Consider the following 17,866-nt stretch of genomic DNA (forward strand, 5'->3'; position numbering starts at 1 on the left):
AACAGTGGCAGGGTAATGCAGAAGTGGAAAGACACAAAGGAATTTTTTTTTTAATGGTACAGTTTTGAGTAAAGTATGGATAGAGGAACACAAAGGGGGAAAGTGGCAAAGGTTTGAGTACAGCAAGGCAGACAACAGAAAACCAAGAGAATGGAGAATGGAATGGAGTAGGAAAAGGACATGGAATACAAGCTGCCATAATGAACAGGAAAACTCTGCACTGCAACAATCTGTTGCAAACTGCCCTGGTAGAACTATAATTTGCTCACTTATTAAGCAACCATTCGATAATACTTTTGAATTCTGCACACACAAATTTCTGATTACAGTGGGACCTCGTGTTACATACCGTCCTCCTTGTGAACACTTCGGGTTACGAGCTCCGCTAACCCAGAAGTAGATGCTCCCGGTTGCGAACTTTGCCCTGGGATGCGAGCAGAAGTCGCGTGCCGGCAGCTTGGCAGGTGCCATTAGCGAAAGCGCACCTCGGTTTATGAACGGTTTCAGCTTAAGAATGGACCTCCAGGACGAATTAAGTTCGTGACTGGAGGTACCACTGTAGTCCACTTTTCACAAACATGGAGGATGGGAAGTCTTTTCTAGAACAAATTATATGACCTGTGATCTTCCTAGAAGGTCACCTGAAAAAATGCTCCCACCATGTGAGAGTTGAAAGGCACATCACACTACTGACTTCAAAACCAAAACAGTCCAGTAAATATTATTTTTACAGCTTCACTGAGAATATTTGCCTAAGCTTTCAGTACTAATGATTACACAGCATTCCACAACTAAGAAAGGGGGGTGGTCCACTATAGAGATGTATTAACAAATGGGTGGGGGAACTGCAGCCTTTGGCCTAATTTTACACAGGTGGGGAGAGCCTGGAGGCAGAGAAGAGGGCAAGATAGGAAAATGAGGTCAAAATGGATGGAGAAGGGAGAGCCCTCTACAAGCAATTGGTTCAAACCTCTGGCAAGAGTCATCTATGCTTTCCCCAGTGGCCCAGTAAATGGGTAGGGGTGTGGTCTCTAACAGATTGCCCCTAACAGAATGCAGATCACAATGGAATGAAGGTTCCCCACCCTTGCACTAAAAACTATGAAGTGCTTTACAAATCAAAATAATATGGAGGTGCATATAGCTACCGCAAAATTAAAACTTCAAAGTATCAGAATTACTCTTTCTTTCTTTTTTTACTATTTACGGTGCCTACATAACAAGCAGAATGCTAAATTTGAAACTGTTCCACACCTCTAATGATCTGTCTGAACTGCAAGGATAATAATCAGGTACAGGTATAACCATCCCTTCTGTAGCCACTTGTGTTAATTATATTAAAAGGTTTGCTAATCTCTCACTAACTACAACATGCTGCATAGTTGTTAACTTTGTAACTAGTTAATGAAAACAAGATTCTTGTTTGTTTTCTATTTGTTTATAAAGTTTGCAAAATTAATGTAATATTTCATTGGCTCAACTTTTGCATGCATAGTCGTGAAGATTTTCTATTACACAGAAGTAATAAGAAATGGTTTTAACTTGACTGTTTTAATTGTTTAAATGACTTAATCCATTTAATCCACTTAATTATTTATTGTGTCATTATTTTCTTTTGCTCTGATATTTGGCCTTGTGTAAACACATAAATTATTTTTAAAGGGTTTTGTGCAACTCAAGAGCTTGCAGATCCCATTCCAACAGAAAAATCTCATTTTCTCATTCAAAAACAACATGATGAAGTCTTTGTCAGAAATCTATTCTCATATTTCCAAATCTTTAGAAGGAATGTGTCTAGTTTCTCTGAACAGAAAAAGAGCAGCTGGAAGTTTAATCATTGATATCTACAGACACATTTAAAAAGTATGCATGATACTTAACAAGAACAAGTGAGAGTTCATTCCACTTTGATTTCATATGTATCAGAAACACTACCACAAACCTGTAACCTGAACTCTGAGGTTTTAATAATGCACAGTTTTAGGAGGATAGTCTACTGGAATAGTATCTAGGTCACTAGCTAGAATGAGATTAGTGAAACACTGCTAAAGCAGTTCATAAATATTTTTTGTCTATATCTATATATCTCCTACTCAATCAAAGCTAGCACTTCATAAGCTGAACAATAACCTCCATCAGGAAAGGCAATTTAAAAAGATCAAAATCAATTTCTTTTTTACAATTTCCTATAGACAAAGACTGTTGTCAGCTGTTATCCTATCTGCTACCTCATGCAGGTAATATTAAGAGCGCCTGCATAGCTGTTTCTTTCCTGCTGATAATTCCTTTGGATAAAACAGACAGCTGGTAATTGTCTCATTTCACTTGACACTCCATTTAGATAAGTTTCAGTCGAGGCTTTTGCAACAAACACCAACTCCCTGGAGTTGGAACCTTTCCCTCCTAACTTCCTCTAAGGTTTGAAAGAAAACAACAAACCTCATCAGCTATTATAAATGCCACCCATCTGTTTGCATTGTCATTAACAGCCTCCTTGTTCTTTCACAAAAACCAAAATATATCCACTACACAATATATAAAACTATATTCCTTCTTCACAAAATAATTTATCCATATTAGAACAATCTTTTTCAATGTGTAGGTGGAAAATTGAAGAAGAAAAGTTAGAATCTTAATCCTAAAGGTAGGTGAAATGGGATGAAACAGTTGCAGTATCCTGATGGAAGTCCAGAAAGAGGTTCACAGATTCTATACTGTATCTAAATTCTAAAGACACAGGTAGGTAGCTGTGTTGGTCTGCCGTAGCTGAAACAACATAAAAAAAATCCTTCCATTAGCACCTTAGAGACCAACTAAGTTTGTTATTGGTATGAGCTTTCGTGTGCATGCACACTTCTTCAGATGCACTGAAACAGAAGAACTCAGTTGGTCTCTAAGGTGCTACTGGAAAGAATTTTCTATTTTGTTTCGACTATGGCAGACCAACACGGCTACCCACCTGTAATACAAAACTGTTGTTTTTAAGGGATTCAATATACTTTCAGATTGTTACTTGACTGTAACCTTTGGGATGAAGTGATCAATGAATCTAAGAAACACATAGGCATATAGCAACACGGATCAGTTCAGTAAAATGTATTGTATGTGCTGCATATGCAAATAATCCCCAGTTCTACTCCAATTTTATTGCCACCAAGCCTTGGTTCTGTGCTGAGTAGAAGACATAAGATGACACCAGTCTACTTTACCGGTATCTTAAGACTGGAGACTGCTGTCCGCTTGAAATTCTAACATGTCACAAGCTGCACTGGCTGAATCAGTTGTGGCACTTTGTGCTGTTTTAATGGCAAACAGGAGTAAGCCCAGGACTTTTTTTCATCTGGAACTCACTGGAACCCAGTTCTGGCACCTCTCATGTGGGTGCCACTGCCTTATAAGAGAACAAGGGAGGTGATCATGGTGAGTTCCAGCACCTCTTTTTCTAGAAAAATAGCACTGAGTAAGCCTATCTTTATTGTTTAAAAATGAAATTAACCAAGTATGTAGTTTCATACACCTTTATTTCCTGATGGCAAACTTGAAAATAAATATGCCAAATACTGGAATTTGTGCATCAGTTTGTAAGTAAAAGCCCTACAATTAGACAGCTCTTCAACACTATCATATATTCTGCCAACCTTCCTCCGTTCTCAGTAATGAATGCTGCTTCTCAACAAACTGTTTCAGTAGAATAGTACACTGCCACCTATGCTATGTGAAACAATGTTTTCCTATTAAAAAGTAATTACAACATTCAAAGAAGACATTCAGAGTGAAGTGCTTATGACAATCAGCAGATCATACCCACCCACCCAAAAAACACAGACAACACTAACTTTTCCTTCTATGTCTCTTCTGAACAACCTCCCTCCTGGCCCCTTATGAAGAAAAAAATCTGATCTATTTTTACATTCCGGCACATTGGTATTTTGGATATTTTCCAACATTTTTTTTCAGGCCTTTACAAATAAAATCCAGATATTAATTTAGTTCTGCACTCTTCATTCATTAAAATAAACAGACTTAATAAAGAATCCAGGAAATACAGCTACTCAGCTGTATGTACACTGAAATCGGTAACAATTTTCACTGCTGCTGAATCCATAGTATTCTATCGTTCCTGAATCAACGAAGAATACTACATTGGGGGGGGGGGGAGAGAAGTGTGGTTTACAAGGTAACTGTACTTAAACCTACAGTGTTTTTATTTCCAACATTCTTAGTAGCTTATTTTACTAGTTTATCATTATTATTCTACATTAAGTCAGAATCCATAACTAACTATTTTTCATGCAACTCAGCACTCAGCTTGTTGAAGGTTAATTGTAATTCTTCCTTTTTATATGGTTGTGAATCAGAGAAGGATCACCTCCCAGAACTTTTTCCCATGAGTAGAGACAAGTTACAGAAACAGCTGGTGCTTCCTTAACAAACACACAAATCATTTATCTGAAATGAGAATATAGATTTGGATGGTTACCTGTTTTCTCCCTGCTTGTTGTTTGAAGGTGGAGGATGCAGCACAGTTTGATTCCCTTCCATCTCTACAATGCACTTTGTATTCAGCTCCAGCTCTGAAACGTAATGCAACTGAGGATTTCAGAACGTTCCCTTACAAAATGATATATACAGCTCATCCCAAGCCAGCAGGGCTTTTCCTGTTTCTTTCTTCTTGTATCTAGAAAACAACTCCCTTTTGCTGCTAAGAGTGTAGGAAATGGCATGGGCGTTGCTCTCCCAAAAAAATGTGGGGGAGGGAAAAAAGGGGGGAAAGGACAATCCTAGAGCAGAAAGTTGGAGACTTACAGATTGACAGAGGCTCTCCACCAGTGCCCTGTCTCATTGCCTGGCTTGTATGTTCTCCACATGTTACCAGTGTGAAATGATACAATTGTGTGCTATCCCCAGTTCCATGTTCACAAATCTCTTCTGTGGGTTACAAGACTCATTTCCTATACAGCCATGCATGCACTGAAAGGGTGGAAAGAAGACCACTCTCTTGCTTTCATTAACCACTTTTTGCAACAACAGCTGGCAAGTTAAGGCAACCAAGTCACACTGAGCGGTCTTGAAAATGCCCCCCCCCAAGTGACCATGTAAGCCATTTCAGGGCACCATCTCCAAGACTAGGAGATGATAGTGTCAGATCCTTCACTGGAAGTGGGGAAGAGAAGAAGAAGAAGAAGAAGAAGAAGAGCCTTAGCTTTTAGCCAGCTGGGACAGCTCAGTCGGTAGATCATGAGACTCTTAATCTCAGGGTCATGGGTTTGAACCCCACATTGGGCAAAAGATTCCTTCATTGCAGGGGGTTGAACTAGATGACCCTTGTGGCACCTTGCAACTCTATGATAGGTTGCATAGAAGCCAGCTCCTAGAGGCCAAAGTCCCTTTGGCACCCCCATAAAAAATCTGACAACCCCCCCCCCCAGTTTATGGCCATTGCCATTCAAACGATGTGTGCTGTCATGTGATCAATTATGCGGGGCGGGACTTACCTGCCCCCCCCAGTTTTATTCATGTTGGCACCCCTGATAGATTGAAGAAATCGCCCCAAAGCCAGCCAGCTTTCCCCACCCACCCAGCAAGCGAGCAGAGCAGCTCCAAACAGATTTACAAGGAGCCGACGGGGTTTGCCCTCAACTCCACGCCTCTCGTTGCAAGAAAAGACAGGCTGCGCTCCAGCGAAGAAAACCAAGGGAGCGTATGAAGGATCGGGGCTTCTTCCTGCCCACCGCGGGGCTCACACCCCGAGCTCCCCGCTCCCGAGACTTTCGCCAGGAAGGGCTAGGCAAGAGTTTTGCTCAAGCCAGAGGGGACACTCTTCCCTTTTCCTCGCCCCGCCGCCAATCCAAGGGAGGAAAAAAGTTCAGCTCTGCAAACAAGTTGGAGGGGCGGAAGGGAGCGAGGGGAAAAGGTGCTTCTGAGGGGTGAAGACACGGTTAGTCGGGGACTGCTGAGAGGCGAGTGTGAGCCATCTCCGTCCTATTATTATTATTATTATTATTATTATTATTATTATTATTATTATTATTATTACCTCTCCTGTTCATGGGCCGGACTCTGACGGCCACTTTCACCTTCGTATCCGACATCTTCCCTGGCGCGAAGGAGGCGAAGGCAGCGCCCGGTGTCCCGTCCCCCTCAGCAGCCAGCCAGCTCCCTCAGGGGTCGCCCTGCCGCTTCGCGACGGAGGGAAGAGAGAAACGAGAGCGAGTCTCGCTCGCAGGCAGCGCACGACGGAGCCCGCCTCTCCCCTCAGGACCGCGGCGGAGCCTCAAGGCAACGGCCGCGAACCCCGGCGAGGACGACGAGGCTCCCTCGGCGGGGGAAGCGCGGCGGCGCGGACGTCCATTTCTCACCGGCGGGGAAGCGGCGAGTCGTGAGGAGGCGAACCGGCACCAAGCAGCGGCTGCGGAGGAGAGCGGCGGCGGAGAGAGAAGAGTTTCCCGGGGGACGCGGCGGCGGCGGCGGCGGTGTTTCCCTCAGCCTCGCCTGCGCGAAGAGCCCCGCTGCCTTTTCCCACAGCCCCGTGCCTGCTGCTGCTGCTGCTGCTGCCGCCTTCGCCTCCTCCTCCCCATCCCAACCGCCATCTTCCAGCCCCCGCGGCGGCGGCGGCAGCTCCTGCCTTAGTTTCCTTCCCACCCTCTCTCTCCTCAGTCTCTGCTGAGATTCCTGGGTCAGGCAGACGGAGCGAGGGCGGGCGGGGGGAAGAGGAGGAGGGCAGGGGCGCGTCGGAAAATGACGGAGATAGCCGAGCGTCTTCGGCACTGAGGGGATCGGGAGTTGGGTAGCCGGGAGCTAGGCAGATCCTCCTAACGGTCATGCGCGAGTTCTCTCGGGACCCTCCGCTCGCCAGGAATAGGAATTCGCGACGCATTCGCGCAAGCGCAGGTGGAAGCGCTGACGGGGAGGGTGGAGTGTGTTTCAGGCTTGCTTCTCAAGCGGCGGAGGCTTGTTTTCCTCCTCCTCCGCTTCCCCCGCCCCTCCACCCTTTTGAATTTGGTGTCAAGTTGAAGGGAGGAGTGGGAGGAGGCGTCAAAAACCGCACGAGCCCTCCGGACAGCCGCCGCCTCGCAAGGCTAAGTTTAAGGCAGCAGGAGGGTTGCTGAAGCAGGAGTGGGTCGGGATACGGCCCCGGAGGGAAGGAACAGGTTGAGATGCGGAGGAGGAATGTGAAGCCAGAGGATGAGAGCTGCCCATTTTAAGGCGATCACAGCATCTTGAATTATAAAGCTTCCCGAGGTCCCTCAGCTCTACTCTGCTTTTCACGAGCCTTTCTCAGCACGGTTTAAGACCTGTACTTTTAACATGAATGACAGGGGTGTCCCAACATTTTGGGATCTTTAGCCCCCTTCCTGCAAAAAATAACCCACTTTTTTATCTTGCTAATTTCCTTCTCTCCCTCTCTCTTTTAAAATTATTTATTGATACTTATTCAAAGAGATCCAAAAATACGTACCCCTTGCAAAATTTCCTTTTATACTGATTATATATAATTTGAACACAATTCTGATTACAGTACTCCCAGGCCTCCCCCAAAATGTTTCCTGCTCCCCCCAGCTTCCAGCCCTATATTAAAGTATTTCCATGCAACATGGATTAAATCCTGCCCCACAGAGAAAGGTGGAAAATTCAAAAGGAAAAACTAGGAGTGCATTTAAGTGTATTTTCCTTTTGATGATTCAGTCACTTGATGTCGAGGCCTGCCCAAGACATTTTGCACCTGAGCTGGACCCCAGAATGGTGGACCCCTCCCTCCCAGCCAGGGAAGAAGAGGTGAGGGACGATCTACATTTTATTCTTGCTGAACTTCATTGGGACAATTTGTATCATATGTTCTTTGGTGTTATTTTTTAAACTGTATATACAGATTTGAGTTTGACTATTGTAATTAATAAAGTAAAGGTTTGTCTCTTTGTTGGTGATCCAGAGTTCATCTACATACTCTGAAATGTTAAAAGCAGTCTTTTTAAGTCACAATAATTTTTGAGGTGGGATCGATCATTGCCCGTATCTTTCTGAGGTCTTGCAATTAGATATACATCTTTGTAACATCTTTGAACTAATCCAGCAATTGGAATGAATTTGATCTAATCTTAAATTTGCAGTTCTGTACACAAGCAGGAGTAAGTAAAGGGATTTAGCACAGGATTAAGCATGTTAGTCACATATTAGTCCCATTTAAAGCAATTGGACAAATTAGTCATATACCGGTAGCTAACAAGTCCTGTTTATTTCAGTGGAATTGATGACTAACAGCGCAGACATCTGATAGATCATAGGTAGATCCTACTGAGTTTAAGGGGGCTTTCCCCAGGTAAATGGGAAGAGGATTGCAGCCTCCTTTAGTCTGGATCCAAACCATTTTGGATTTTGTGGTGCATTCCAGTTACCATGCAGCACAACAGAAAATGTACATAACATGTTATGATAAATACCTCTGCATAAATAACTTATTTTAATGATGTTGAATTAAAAACTCTGTAGAAAATAACCATATACTCTCAAAATAGTGAGAAGAAACAATGATACCCCCCATTCTATTATTAAATCTGACAAAATGAGCCATCTATTAGTAAAATTTTCTGGCACCTGTAAAGCTCTTGCTTCTCAAAAAATGTTTTTCTCATTTGATCCCAGTGCCATAGGCAATGTGGAATTTGTTTTAAGTAGGATGTAAAACAATTCCAAAGCATTTCACGTCCAGAGAAATGAGGTTGTGCTGATGAGTAAGATGTCGTGATAAAATTAAATATTTACTATAACCTTGTTTATAAATATCAGTGGAAAATTGTGGGATGTAAAATGCAGGAGCAGTCAAACACAACATTGCTAGAGTGGACACAAAAGGGGAACTCTAGGCCAGCCAGTCAGAACTTGCTGTTTCTCCTGGGCTGGGATAGACTTCCTCTGTGTAACTGGAGATGGGTGTGGCCTCACCTGGGCAGGTTAACACAAAACCACAGGGACCAGACTCCATCTTCCTCTTTTGGACCACGCTCTCAAAGAAGCCGCATTGCTAAGATGCTCTCTTGGCTTAGCCAAGAGAGGACAAAGGAACCATTTTCCCTTATGGAACTGTCTCCTGAGTAAATGTAACTTTTACTAAGTTTAAGTCTGCCTTCTAGGATTCTTATGTGAACAGGATGTCTGTAAGTAAACTCTTTTTATGCTTTTATAGAAGACTGTGTCTTATTTTGAGAGGGATTAATGGGGAAAATACCAGGACATTTATTACAGAGGTTTTAACGAACCTGAGCAAGCTTTCCGCTGTGTGTGTTTTTAAAAAGGGGAATGAGAACTCTGCTAATTTCTGGGACTTGTAAACACAAGTTGGAATAGGATACCTTAAACAATATATCCTCTCCTGCATCCCAAAACATTCCCACAAAAATTTGTGACTTGGGTGCTGGCCCAAATTATGAATTATTTCAGTAAGGGGCAGAGGGGAAAGTGATTTCTGTTTATAAGCAATGTACAATAAACTTATTCATATGCAATATTGATCACATACAGAGAGAACAAAGTTTAAGGCACAGTCCAGCTAAAGTAAAGCATGTTAAAGTTCAATTTTGATTGCCCTTGCCTTGACTTTAGCTGCCTTGTGCTATAAGCAAGGGGGAATCGCTGTGTATAGCTTTAAAATTTGTGTACTGTTATGTCATCAGAAGGTAGTTTGATAAATATAACCATTTTGCATCAGGCACCCCTGATTTACTTAAATGTTCACTTAAATGATTTCTTTGCTATGCCAGGGAGGAAACAACAACAAAGCAATTTTTTTGGATCAAAAAGTGTTGGAAGGAGAATTGCACTGTACCTCTAAACTGTCAGATTTGTATAACAAACAAATGGGACCTGCAACAAAATGTTGCATTGCGGAGTGCTTGTATACAGGGTTTGCTTTGGAAAGCATTCTGCCTCTGAATATCAGTTGCTGAGAATCATAAGCCTGGAAAGTGCCATTGCACTTCTGTCCTGCTTGTGGGCATCCCATGGGCATCTGGTGATAAACCCTGAGACCTGCGGGTATAGGGCAGTATATAAAGTCAAATAAAATCTGGTTGGCCACTGTGAGAACAGGATGCTGGACTAGATTATATGACCCACCATGGCTCTTCTTATATTCTCTTTTTTCCTTCCTCCAGTCTCTCATTTCCTTTTAGTTTCTGTCCTCAATGCCCTCTCTTCTTGTCCTCGCTGTCTTCAGAAGCAACACCTTCCACAAGTGGGTTATGCAGTGCGACCAGCTGCAACAGACTCAAAAAATGCTTACCAACTCCACCATGGGCATCTGAATCCAGGAAGAGAAGAAGGAGCAATGGAGCTGTAGGACACCAGCATTCTTCCCTCTCCACTTTGACAGTGACTGGGTGGGCCTTGGGTGTTCCCACAAATAATTTCCTCAGGAGGTTGCAAAAAATCAGGGAGGGGGCTTTTCTGTCCAAAGGTCTTCAGGATAACCTTTATCCAAGTCACACTGCTTTAAACTTTTTCAGGATGCAGCAAGAATGTTATTTAGGATTTAACAAGTTCTCAGATGGAAGCTAAATAGCTTTGTGGTGTTTTGTTCTTTTTAATGTCATTTGCCAAGCCATAAAATGAGGGTTTCTTGATGCCTGCAAATTACACATAAAAAATCTTAAGGTTTTTTTTTAGGAACTCCACCAACAAAGTTTTACAGTTTATAACAACAGTCAGGCACACACAGTTCCCTCAGACAACAGGAGAAAGAAAGACAGATTTCTTTTGTCTAATCAATAGTTTAATCAATCCCGCAAACGCCACTGTGGTGGTATGTTTTATGATGGGCAGACAGGAATCATAAGTGAAGCATTGTGCAAGAGAGAAAGAGAAAGGAGGATATTGACTCTCAGTCGCCTTTTCTTCTAATGTAGAACACAGTGATTACCTTTGAAAGAGAGATTAGAGGTTCAAAGTTCCTATATTTGAGGTTCTTTGCCCTACCAGATTCACTTTAAGTTCTTGTTTCTGCACACCCAGCTCTGGAAAATGAATTGCTTACCCCCTAAAAAGCAATTAACTGCCACATTCAGTTTGTGACATGTACAACATAAATGAGCATGAGCTGTGGAAAGGACAAGCCTTCCATTATTCGCCCCTCCCTAAAAAAGCATTCACTCTCTTCATCATTACAATAAAGAATGTCTGGTATGCAAGTATGGCTGAAGCAGATCCCCACAGTTCTATTGTGAACATGAATCCTGAATTGAGATGAGGGGCTCCTGACAAAACAAAGCAGGAGGCCGGCTAGTAAATACTGTTAGGTTATTATTTATGTATTCAGGACAAATGTATTTTGTTTAAATTTCATTTTCAGACAGCAATACATAAGGAAGGAAATTGTACAACTTTGCACTTTAAGAGTGACCTGTGAAAAGCTCTTGAAAGCTATCATTGCAAACTATAATGAGTAAGCACCAGCTTTCTATAAAATTTCCTTACCTTCCTGGATTCGCAAATAAGTAGTAAAGTTCATCCCACAATCTGTAAAGCTACTCCAAATGTGGCAGTATGTGTGCTAGTACCTGTCCACATACACAAACGTACACACACACACACACACAGATAATACATACATTGCTGCTGCTAGCTACTTATAAACTTGGCTTGCTGATAAGATCTCATAAATATCCAGATAGAGCATTTACTGGCTGTTTAGGCATTGTTCTGTATCTGCCTCTTATTTTGAGTTATTAAAAATTATACCCCACACTTTAAAACTACAAGAGTTGTCAGGGAAAGCAACAAATACAGCACAAGTACTCTCTTCATGAATGAGGGTCAAAGTACATGTATAAGGAAGCCTGAATGGACAGCAAATAAATATATTGGAAGGCAGTTTCAAAAGAGTGATTTTGAGCAAAGCAGTGAGATATGAAAGGGTCTTTACCTAACCTATGAGCCATTTTCTGTTCAAAAGCATCTGGGCCACCCCCTAAGCAGCTCTCTGGAGATTCGGACATGGGTTTGCTAAAGGAAGCCTGTTGGCATTAGTCCCTGATGGGCTGGAGACACTTGGGACACTTACACAATACCTTATTCTTCTAAAGGCCATTACTTGGCAACTAAGGATGAACTTACAAAATTAAATAAAAATAAAGGTCAATTGGCAGTCCTATTCCCAAATCAGAACTCCCAAGTTCTATTTGGAGCTTAGATGCCTGTTTTTTTGGAACTGTTGCAACTTAAGAGTTGTGTTGTAGCATTTTAAAGTCATTGCATTTGTTAAATAAGTATTTTTTATGCAGTATTGTCTGTGTAGAACACATTTTCTGTTTCTGATATAAAATTTGCACCTCTTAACAGCCTTCATGGTTTAAAGGATCCTGGGGAATAGGGAATTGGTCTCTGGGGTGGTGTACTTCTTCTTGGAGCTCAATTTCTCCCCCTCTAGTTTCCGTGGCAAGGGGGCTCAATTTCTCCCCTCTAGTTTCTGTGGCAAGGGGGCACGCCAATAACACAATAAGTGCATCAGTGGTGGATTTATAAAGGATCGCCCACACGCCAGTCCACTTTATTAGTTGTTCCACAATGTCCCCTGATGTTACTGCATTGCTGTATGGCAAGTCACACTTGCTCTATAGTGCAACTGATGTGGGACTAAAGAAAATCCATAAACCATTTGTGGTATGAAATTCAGCAGGAAGCTACTGGTCATACACTGATTGGAAACAAAGCAGCTATGGCTGCCCCAGAACTTTTGTAGGAAGAAAGAGTGTTGACCGTCCCGATACCATCATAAAAACAAATCACTGTAAATGCACAATAGGAAGGACATCTGTGGTGGGGTTCTGAGACAGTTTAAATGACTGAGAGGCAAATCAGACGTGCTCTGTCTACAGTGTGTTGCTTTCAGCAGTTTTGCATTCACACTCTAGCTTGTGGATGCAAATGTGCATCTCCATCAGGACATGCACCTCAGCAGAGATTCCACTGAAAGCAATGCAGGATGTGCAGAACAGCATTCATACTGGGATGGGAAAGTGGGTGCAGATCCCATTTTGAGCCATGGTTCCTGATCTAGCAAATAGCATGTGCAGGGAAAGAGATGTGCTTGCTTGAAAAATCATGTTACAGTAGTTGGATCAGGTCTGGAAACACAGGTTTGGGTGGTGGGAGGCAAAATGTCCTCTTTTCATTGCCCATCCCTTCCTCCTCCTGCTGCAAAACTGCAGATTCCTTCACTTGTGTTCAAAGCATAGCCAACGCATGATTAGACTAAGCCACTTATTTTCATTAAGAGTTCAGAAAACAGAATCGTAAGAAACGTTTTTTTGATGGGTTGCTATGCCTACTACCAGCTCTTAACAGAAAGCAATGTGATTTGAAACTCAGTGAATCATTGTATGTGTCAGGGTGATGAAGATAACACTCATTGGGGCGGAGAATCACTGTTCTACATGTTGTCTTGCAACATACAGTGCTCACATTTATCTAGAGTTCCAACAAACTTAAATAGACTAATAGAAAGGCACGATAATGGTGTTTTTCAATGTAAAGAGAAAGCTGGCCGTAGATGGAGCATCTGACAACTCAAGGATCGAGGCAGCAGCATCCATTCATTTCCATGGGGCATCCACAGTACTCCCAAATGCACTGGGAGACATAAAACATGGAAGACTATTCTAAGAAAACAGAACTGCACATTCATAAATAAAATTCATAATGTAGGTATGAAGGCATTACAGATTTCACAGTGGGGGCAGTTTTTAGTAGGGTGCTGAAAGATTCAAGTCCTGTGGGTTATTTCAAATAAAAACAAAAAGTCCTGCAATCCAGTTATAGATTCCCCCACATCAAGTCTATTTTGGCCCTGAGCTATTGGACAAGTTGTATTAATAATGTTGACATAGTTTATCTTATGGGATATTTAAAAACATCTGTAACAAAGCAGGGGAGGACTTTGGTCTTTCAAATTTCAGTGGAGCCCTGCGCAAGGCCAAAATTTGGTGCCCCCCCCCACCTCTCACTTTCCGTTCTGCGTGTGCACTATGTCATATTTGCGGCACCCTGCAGCACCTTCTCCCAGTGTGGAGGAGCCGGCCACGCTGCTCTGAACAAATGCTCTGTAGAAGAAGAAGAAGAGTTTGGATTTGATATCCCGCTTTATCACTACCAGAAGGCGTCTCCAAGCGGCTAACATTCTCCTTTCCCTTCCTCCCCCACAACAAACACTCTGTGAGGTGAGTGGGGCTGAGAGACTTCAGAGAAGTGTAACTAGCCCAAGGTCACCCAGCAGCTGCATGTGGAGGAGCGGAGATGCGAACCCGGTTCCCCAGATTAAGAGTCTACCACTCTTAACCACTACACCACACTGGCTCTATTACATTGTGCTAGATACAGACTCAAATGCAACATAAGTCATGACTTTGTTCATCCCATTTTTTTCAGTAGCTATTAAATACAACTAACTTAGGCTCCGTGAAGGATAGGCGTGCCTGGCGTGCTCTGGTCCATGGGGTCACGAAGAGTCGGACACGACTGAACGACTGAACAACAAAAAACTTAGGCTCCAACTTTTTTTTTTTAATTCGCAGTTTAATCTTCAGTATATTCGAATCTCTTCCCTTCCCATCACCATCTCAATGGTGTCTGTTTTGGCTCTCTCAGTGTGTAGAAGTTGAACCACTGAGTCAGCCAGAGAAAAGTGCTTCCTAATCAACAACAGCATGGCATGATACAGTGACATTTCATCATTAAAAAGATCACGTTTGCAGATTAAAAAGGAAGATACACCTTAGAGTTCATTGGCTCCTTTCCATGCTAATGTAACACCACAAATTTTTGCCACAAGTAGGTACTGGACTTCCAACATTTCCCCCACAACCAAAGGAAAAGAGAAAATGCGTGCCTTTATTTCATTATTAAACACAATGAGATAAAAAAAAAAATCTCACAAGGTGCTAAGTCTTGTATAGATCATATCTTGATAATAAACCTTTCCCCCGGGTCAACCTGTAATATTAAAACTTTTTTGTAGTATCTCATGAGTTTTTAATTTCTTCCTTAATTTATCAAAGAGTATGGTAACAGTTCTACCAGAATAACCATTGGGGAAAGGGCACTACATTTTTCCCCCCAGTCCTAAGAGCCTGATTATCCCATGATCAGAAATTCCTTAAGCTCATCTCAATAACATTCTAAAAACACTTCTATGTTATATTTAAGAAAACAGAAATAAATTGTGTCTAGCGTTACTAGAAATACACTGGGCCTTCTGTTTCCAACAGCAACAAATATTATGTATTGGGGGGGATCTTTCTTTCTGATGTGTATGTTTTTAAAAAAACTAAAAACAGCCTTTGAGGCCACAAATTTCAGTTGAAAATGGCAGGAAGGAGGGGTTATGTAAGCATGTCTCTCTCTCTCCCCCCCCCCCCCGGCAACTCAAAATTAACCCCAGGTGCGTTTCTCCATACAGGAAATGTTATATTGGTACCTGTATTTTTTCTTCTATGGAACGAAAGGGGTGGTAGTGCAGAAAAACAGCCAGAAGGGAAATGGTAAAGCAGCCCCCCCCCCATTGCTTTTTCACTGCAACTCATAAAAAAGCACAGCTGTATGTAAGGTGCAGTTCGGCACTTTACATTCATCAAAATAAAGAGTTTTAACATTTTTGCTATTTAAACAACAACCCAAAAAGTACAATTAAATCACAGTTTCTTTTAAATCTGCAATGGAAAAATATATATAAGCAGCCAAGCAGGCACTCCTTCTATAAATATGTGTAGTTACAATGGTCACTGGCAGATTCAGAGGTATCCAGCATGAAGCAGATGGAGATGATCTGTTCTATAAAATATACACCCAGCAGAACACCTTTGAAAAGGCAGGTTTGCACTAGTTTAACTGGCTTCAGGGTGTGTGGAAAAAGCTGGTTTAATGGCATGGCCATGAGTCATTCCCATGCCTCCACCATCCTGAACATGCCCCTTCTCTGCCCCACTTTGTTCCGCTTAAATGTTTTGCAGGATGACCCGGCAACACATCTGCTGAAGGCATCTATCCCCAGTGTAGCAGCCCTGACTAATGCTGCCAGAGTGTTGAATTTCTTGGGTCAGCTTACAATGCCCAGTGCAATGTCATAAAACATGACTTCCTAAACCTGGTATCCTCCAGATGTTTTGGACTGCAACTGTCATCAGTGCTAGCTGGGAAGGCGATGCAGCTGGAGTGAATGGAACCTGTGGTCCAAAAGACCCAGAGGGCACCAGGTTGGAGGAAGACTGCACTAACAGATGCCGCCCATTCTCTTAAACACTCGTTTGCTTATGGAAGGGGAGGTGGTTCATACATTCTGGCTGAAGGTGGGCTTTCACATGTGCCATCGAAACACAACCCTGTCTACAGCCCAACTTAGAAAGTTACCAGCATTGTTCGCATACAATTTCTAATTCTGCCGGTCATTTTAGCCATTTCATTATAATCCATCAACCTGATCAGCTATCCTCAAAGAAGTTGAGGTGTTAGGCACAAAGAGCTCCCACATACTCTCTGTTAAGATGTGAACTGGATCAGGCAATGTGAAAGCAACACACCCCCATATCTCAGCTAGCCGTGAATACTTTTAAAGAATGATCTCCACCATCCAAGACAATCAGAGAACTGTCTGGTGTGAAAGCTAATGCCAAAGGGTAAGAAAGACCCTGGGTAATGATAGGTTTACACATAGGGAACTCTTCAGGTTTTCCAAGGCAGAAGACTGCTTGGTTATAGCCATCGGTTACTATTACTTGACCTTCCCTGCTGAAGGTCACAGCACTGGCATATATTTTGGAAGGAAATACTAGATTCAGGCCAAAAGTGTCCACCTGGCTTATGAGCTGCATGTCTGCAGTGAATACTTTCAGCATGGTGCAGCCGCAGCTTGGTCCTTTTGCCATCAAATGCTCTATGACAGCAATGGCCCCAGAGGCCTGAGAAACGGCCACTTTCCTTGGGTCACACAAATTAGAACAAAGTTTTTCCACCCCCTTTAATTCCCCCCGCTTAAAGTCCGCTGTCAAGCGATACAGAGCACCTGCCACCGAATCGGTCATGATCACGTCATTCTGGGGCGTGGTATCCAGACCCCATGGTAAACCGAAGGACTCGGAGATAACCAGCTTTCCCCTTCCGTTGAAATCGAACACTTTAACAGAACGATCCCCACTGTCCGTCACTGCGATGTGGCCGTCCAGCGTGATTGTGACATCGGTTGGGTACCTGATATCATTTCCTGCCTGCCCTCTTTCTCCAAACTGTTGTATGATGCGCCCATTGAAACTGAACAGCTTAATCCTCTTCTTGCCGTCATGAGCCACCGCTAGGCAGGCAGACCTCTGGCACACAGCAATCCCTGTTGGGTTGACCAGGGTTCCCCATCCTCCAAAAGACAGGTGAAATGTTAAGACCTGAGATGCTGGTGTCGCCACATCCTCAGCTGCTCCAACGGTCCTTCCTGAAACCAGAACACTGTTGGATGAGGAGCTCAAGATCTCCATCAGGTGCAACAACGGCAAGCAATCGCTGGTCTCGGAAGATTTGCAAGCCCTGCGGCAGAAAGGGCACTCCAACTTAAAACTCCGGGGATGGGCCAGTGATGTGACACACTCCAGGCACATGACATGTCCACATGGCAAGTTCCTTGGCCGGCGCTTTTTCTGCTCGTTGTATTTTTCAAAGCACACTTTGCATTCAAGCAGACTGTTCTCTGTCTGGTCGAGCAGCTCTGTCGTGGTCTGCATGCTGTCACTGGCCTTGGCAGACATTTGTGCAACTCTTAAAGAGGATTGTTGCTCTGCTGGTGGTGACCTATGCCATCTGGTCATGTGGGTGCAGTCACAAGACCCTCTTACATCAG

General features: G+C 43.0%; 2 protein-coding genes across 2 annotated transcripts in view; both read right to left on the reverse strand.

Annotated features, from left to right (window-relative positions):
- Positions 1-6,260, reverse strand: part of KIF13A (kinesin family member 13A) — a 73,031-nt gene extending 66,771 nt beyond the window's left edge. The window contains 2 exon segments of the mRNA XM_033154657.1: positions 4,481-4,574; positions 6,038-6,260. Of these exon segments, the coding sequence (XP_033010548.1) occupies positions 4,481-4,574; positions 6,038-6,092 (149 nt within the window). The 5' untranslated portion in view covers positions 6,093-6,260.
- A 9,332-nt stretch (positions 6,261-15,592) lies between these two features.
- On the reverse strand, positions 15,593-17,866 carry NHLRC1 (NHL repeat containing E3 ubiquitin protein ligase 1). The gene has a single exon (XM_033154660.1). The coding sequence runs from the start codon at positions 17,832-17,834 to the stop codon at positions 16,572-16,574; it is 1,263 nt and encodes a 420-aa protein (XP_033010551.1). The 5' UTR covers positions 17,835-17,866; the 3' UTR covers positions 15,593-16,571.

Source organism: Lacerta agilis, chromosome 7 (assembly GCF_009819535.1).
Source record: "Lacerta agilis isolate rLacAgi1 chromosome 7, rLacAgi1.pri, whole genome shotgun sequence".
Classification (NCBI taxonomy): Eukaryota; Metazoa; Chordata; class Lepidosauria; order Squamata; family Lacertidae; genus Lacerta; species Lacerta agilis.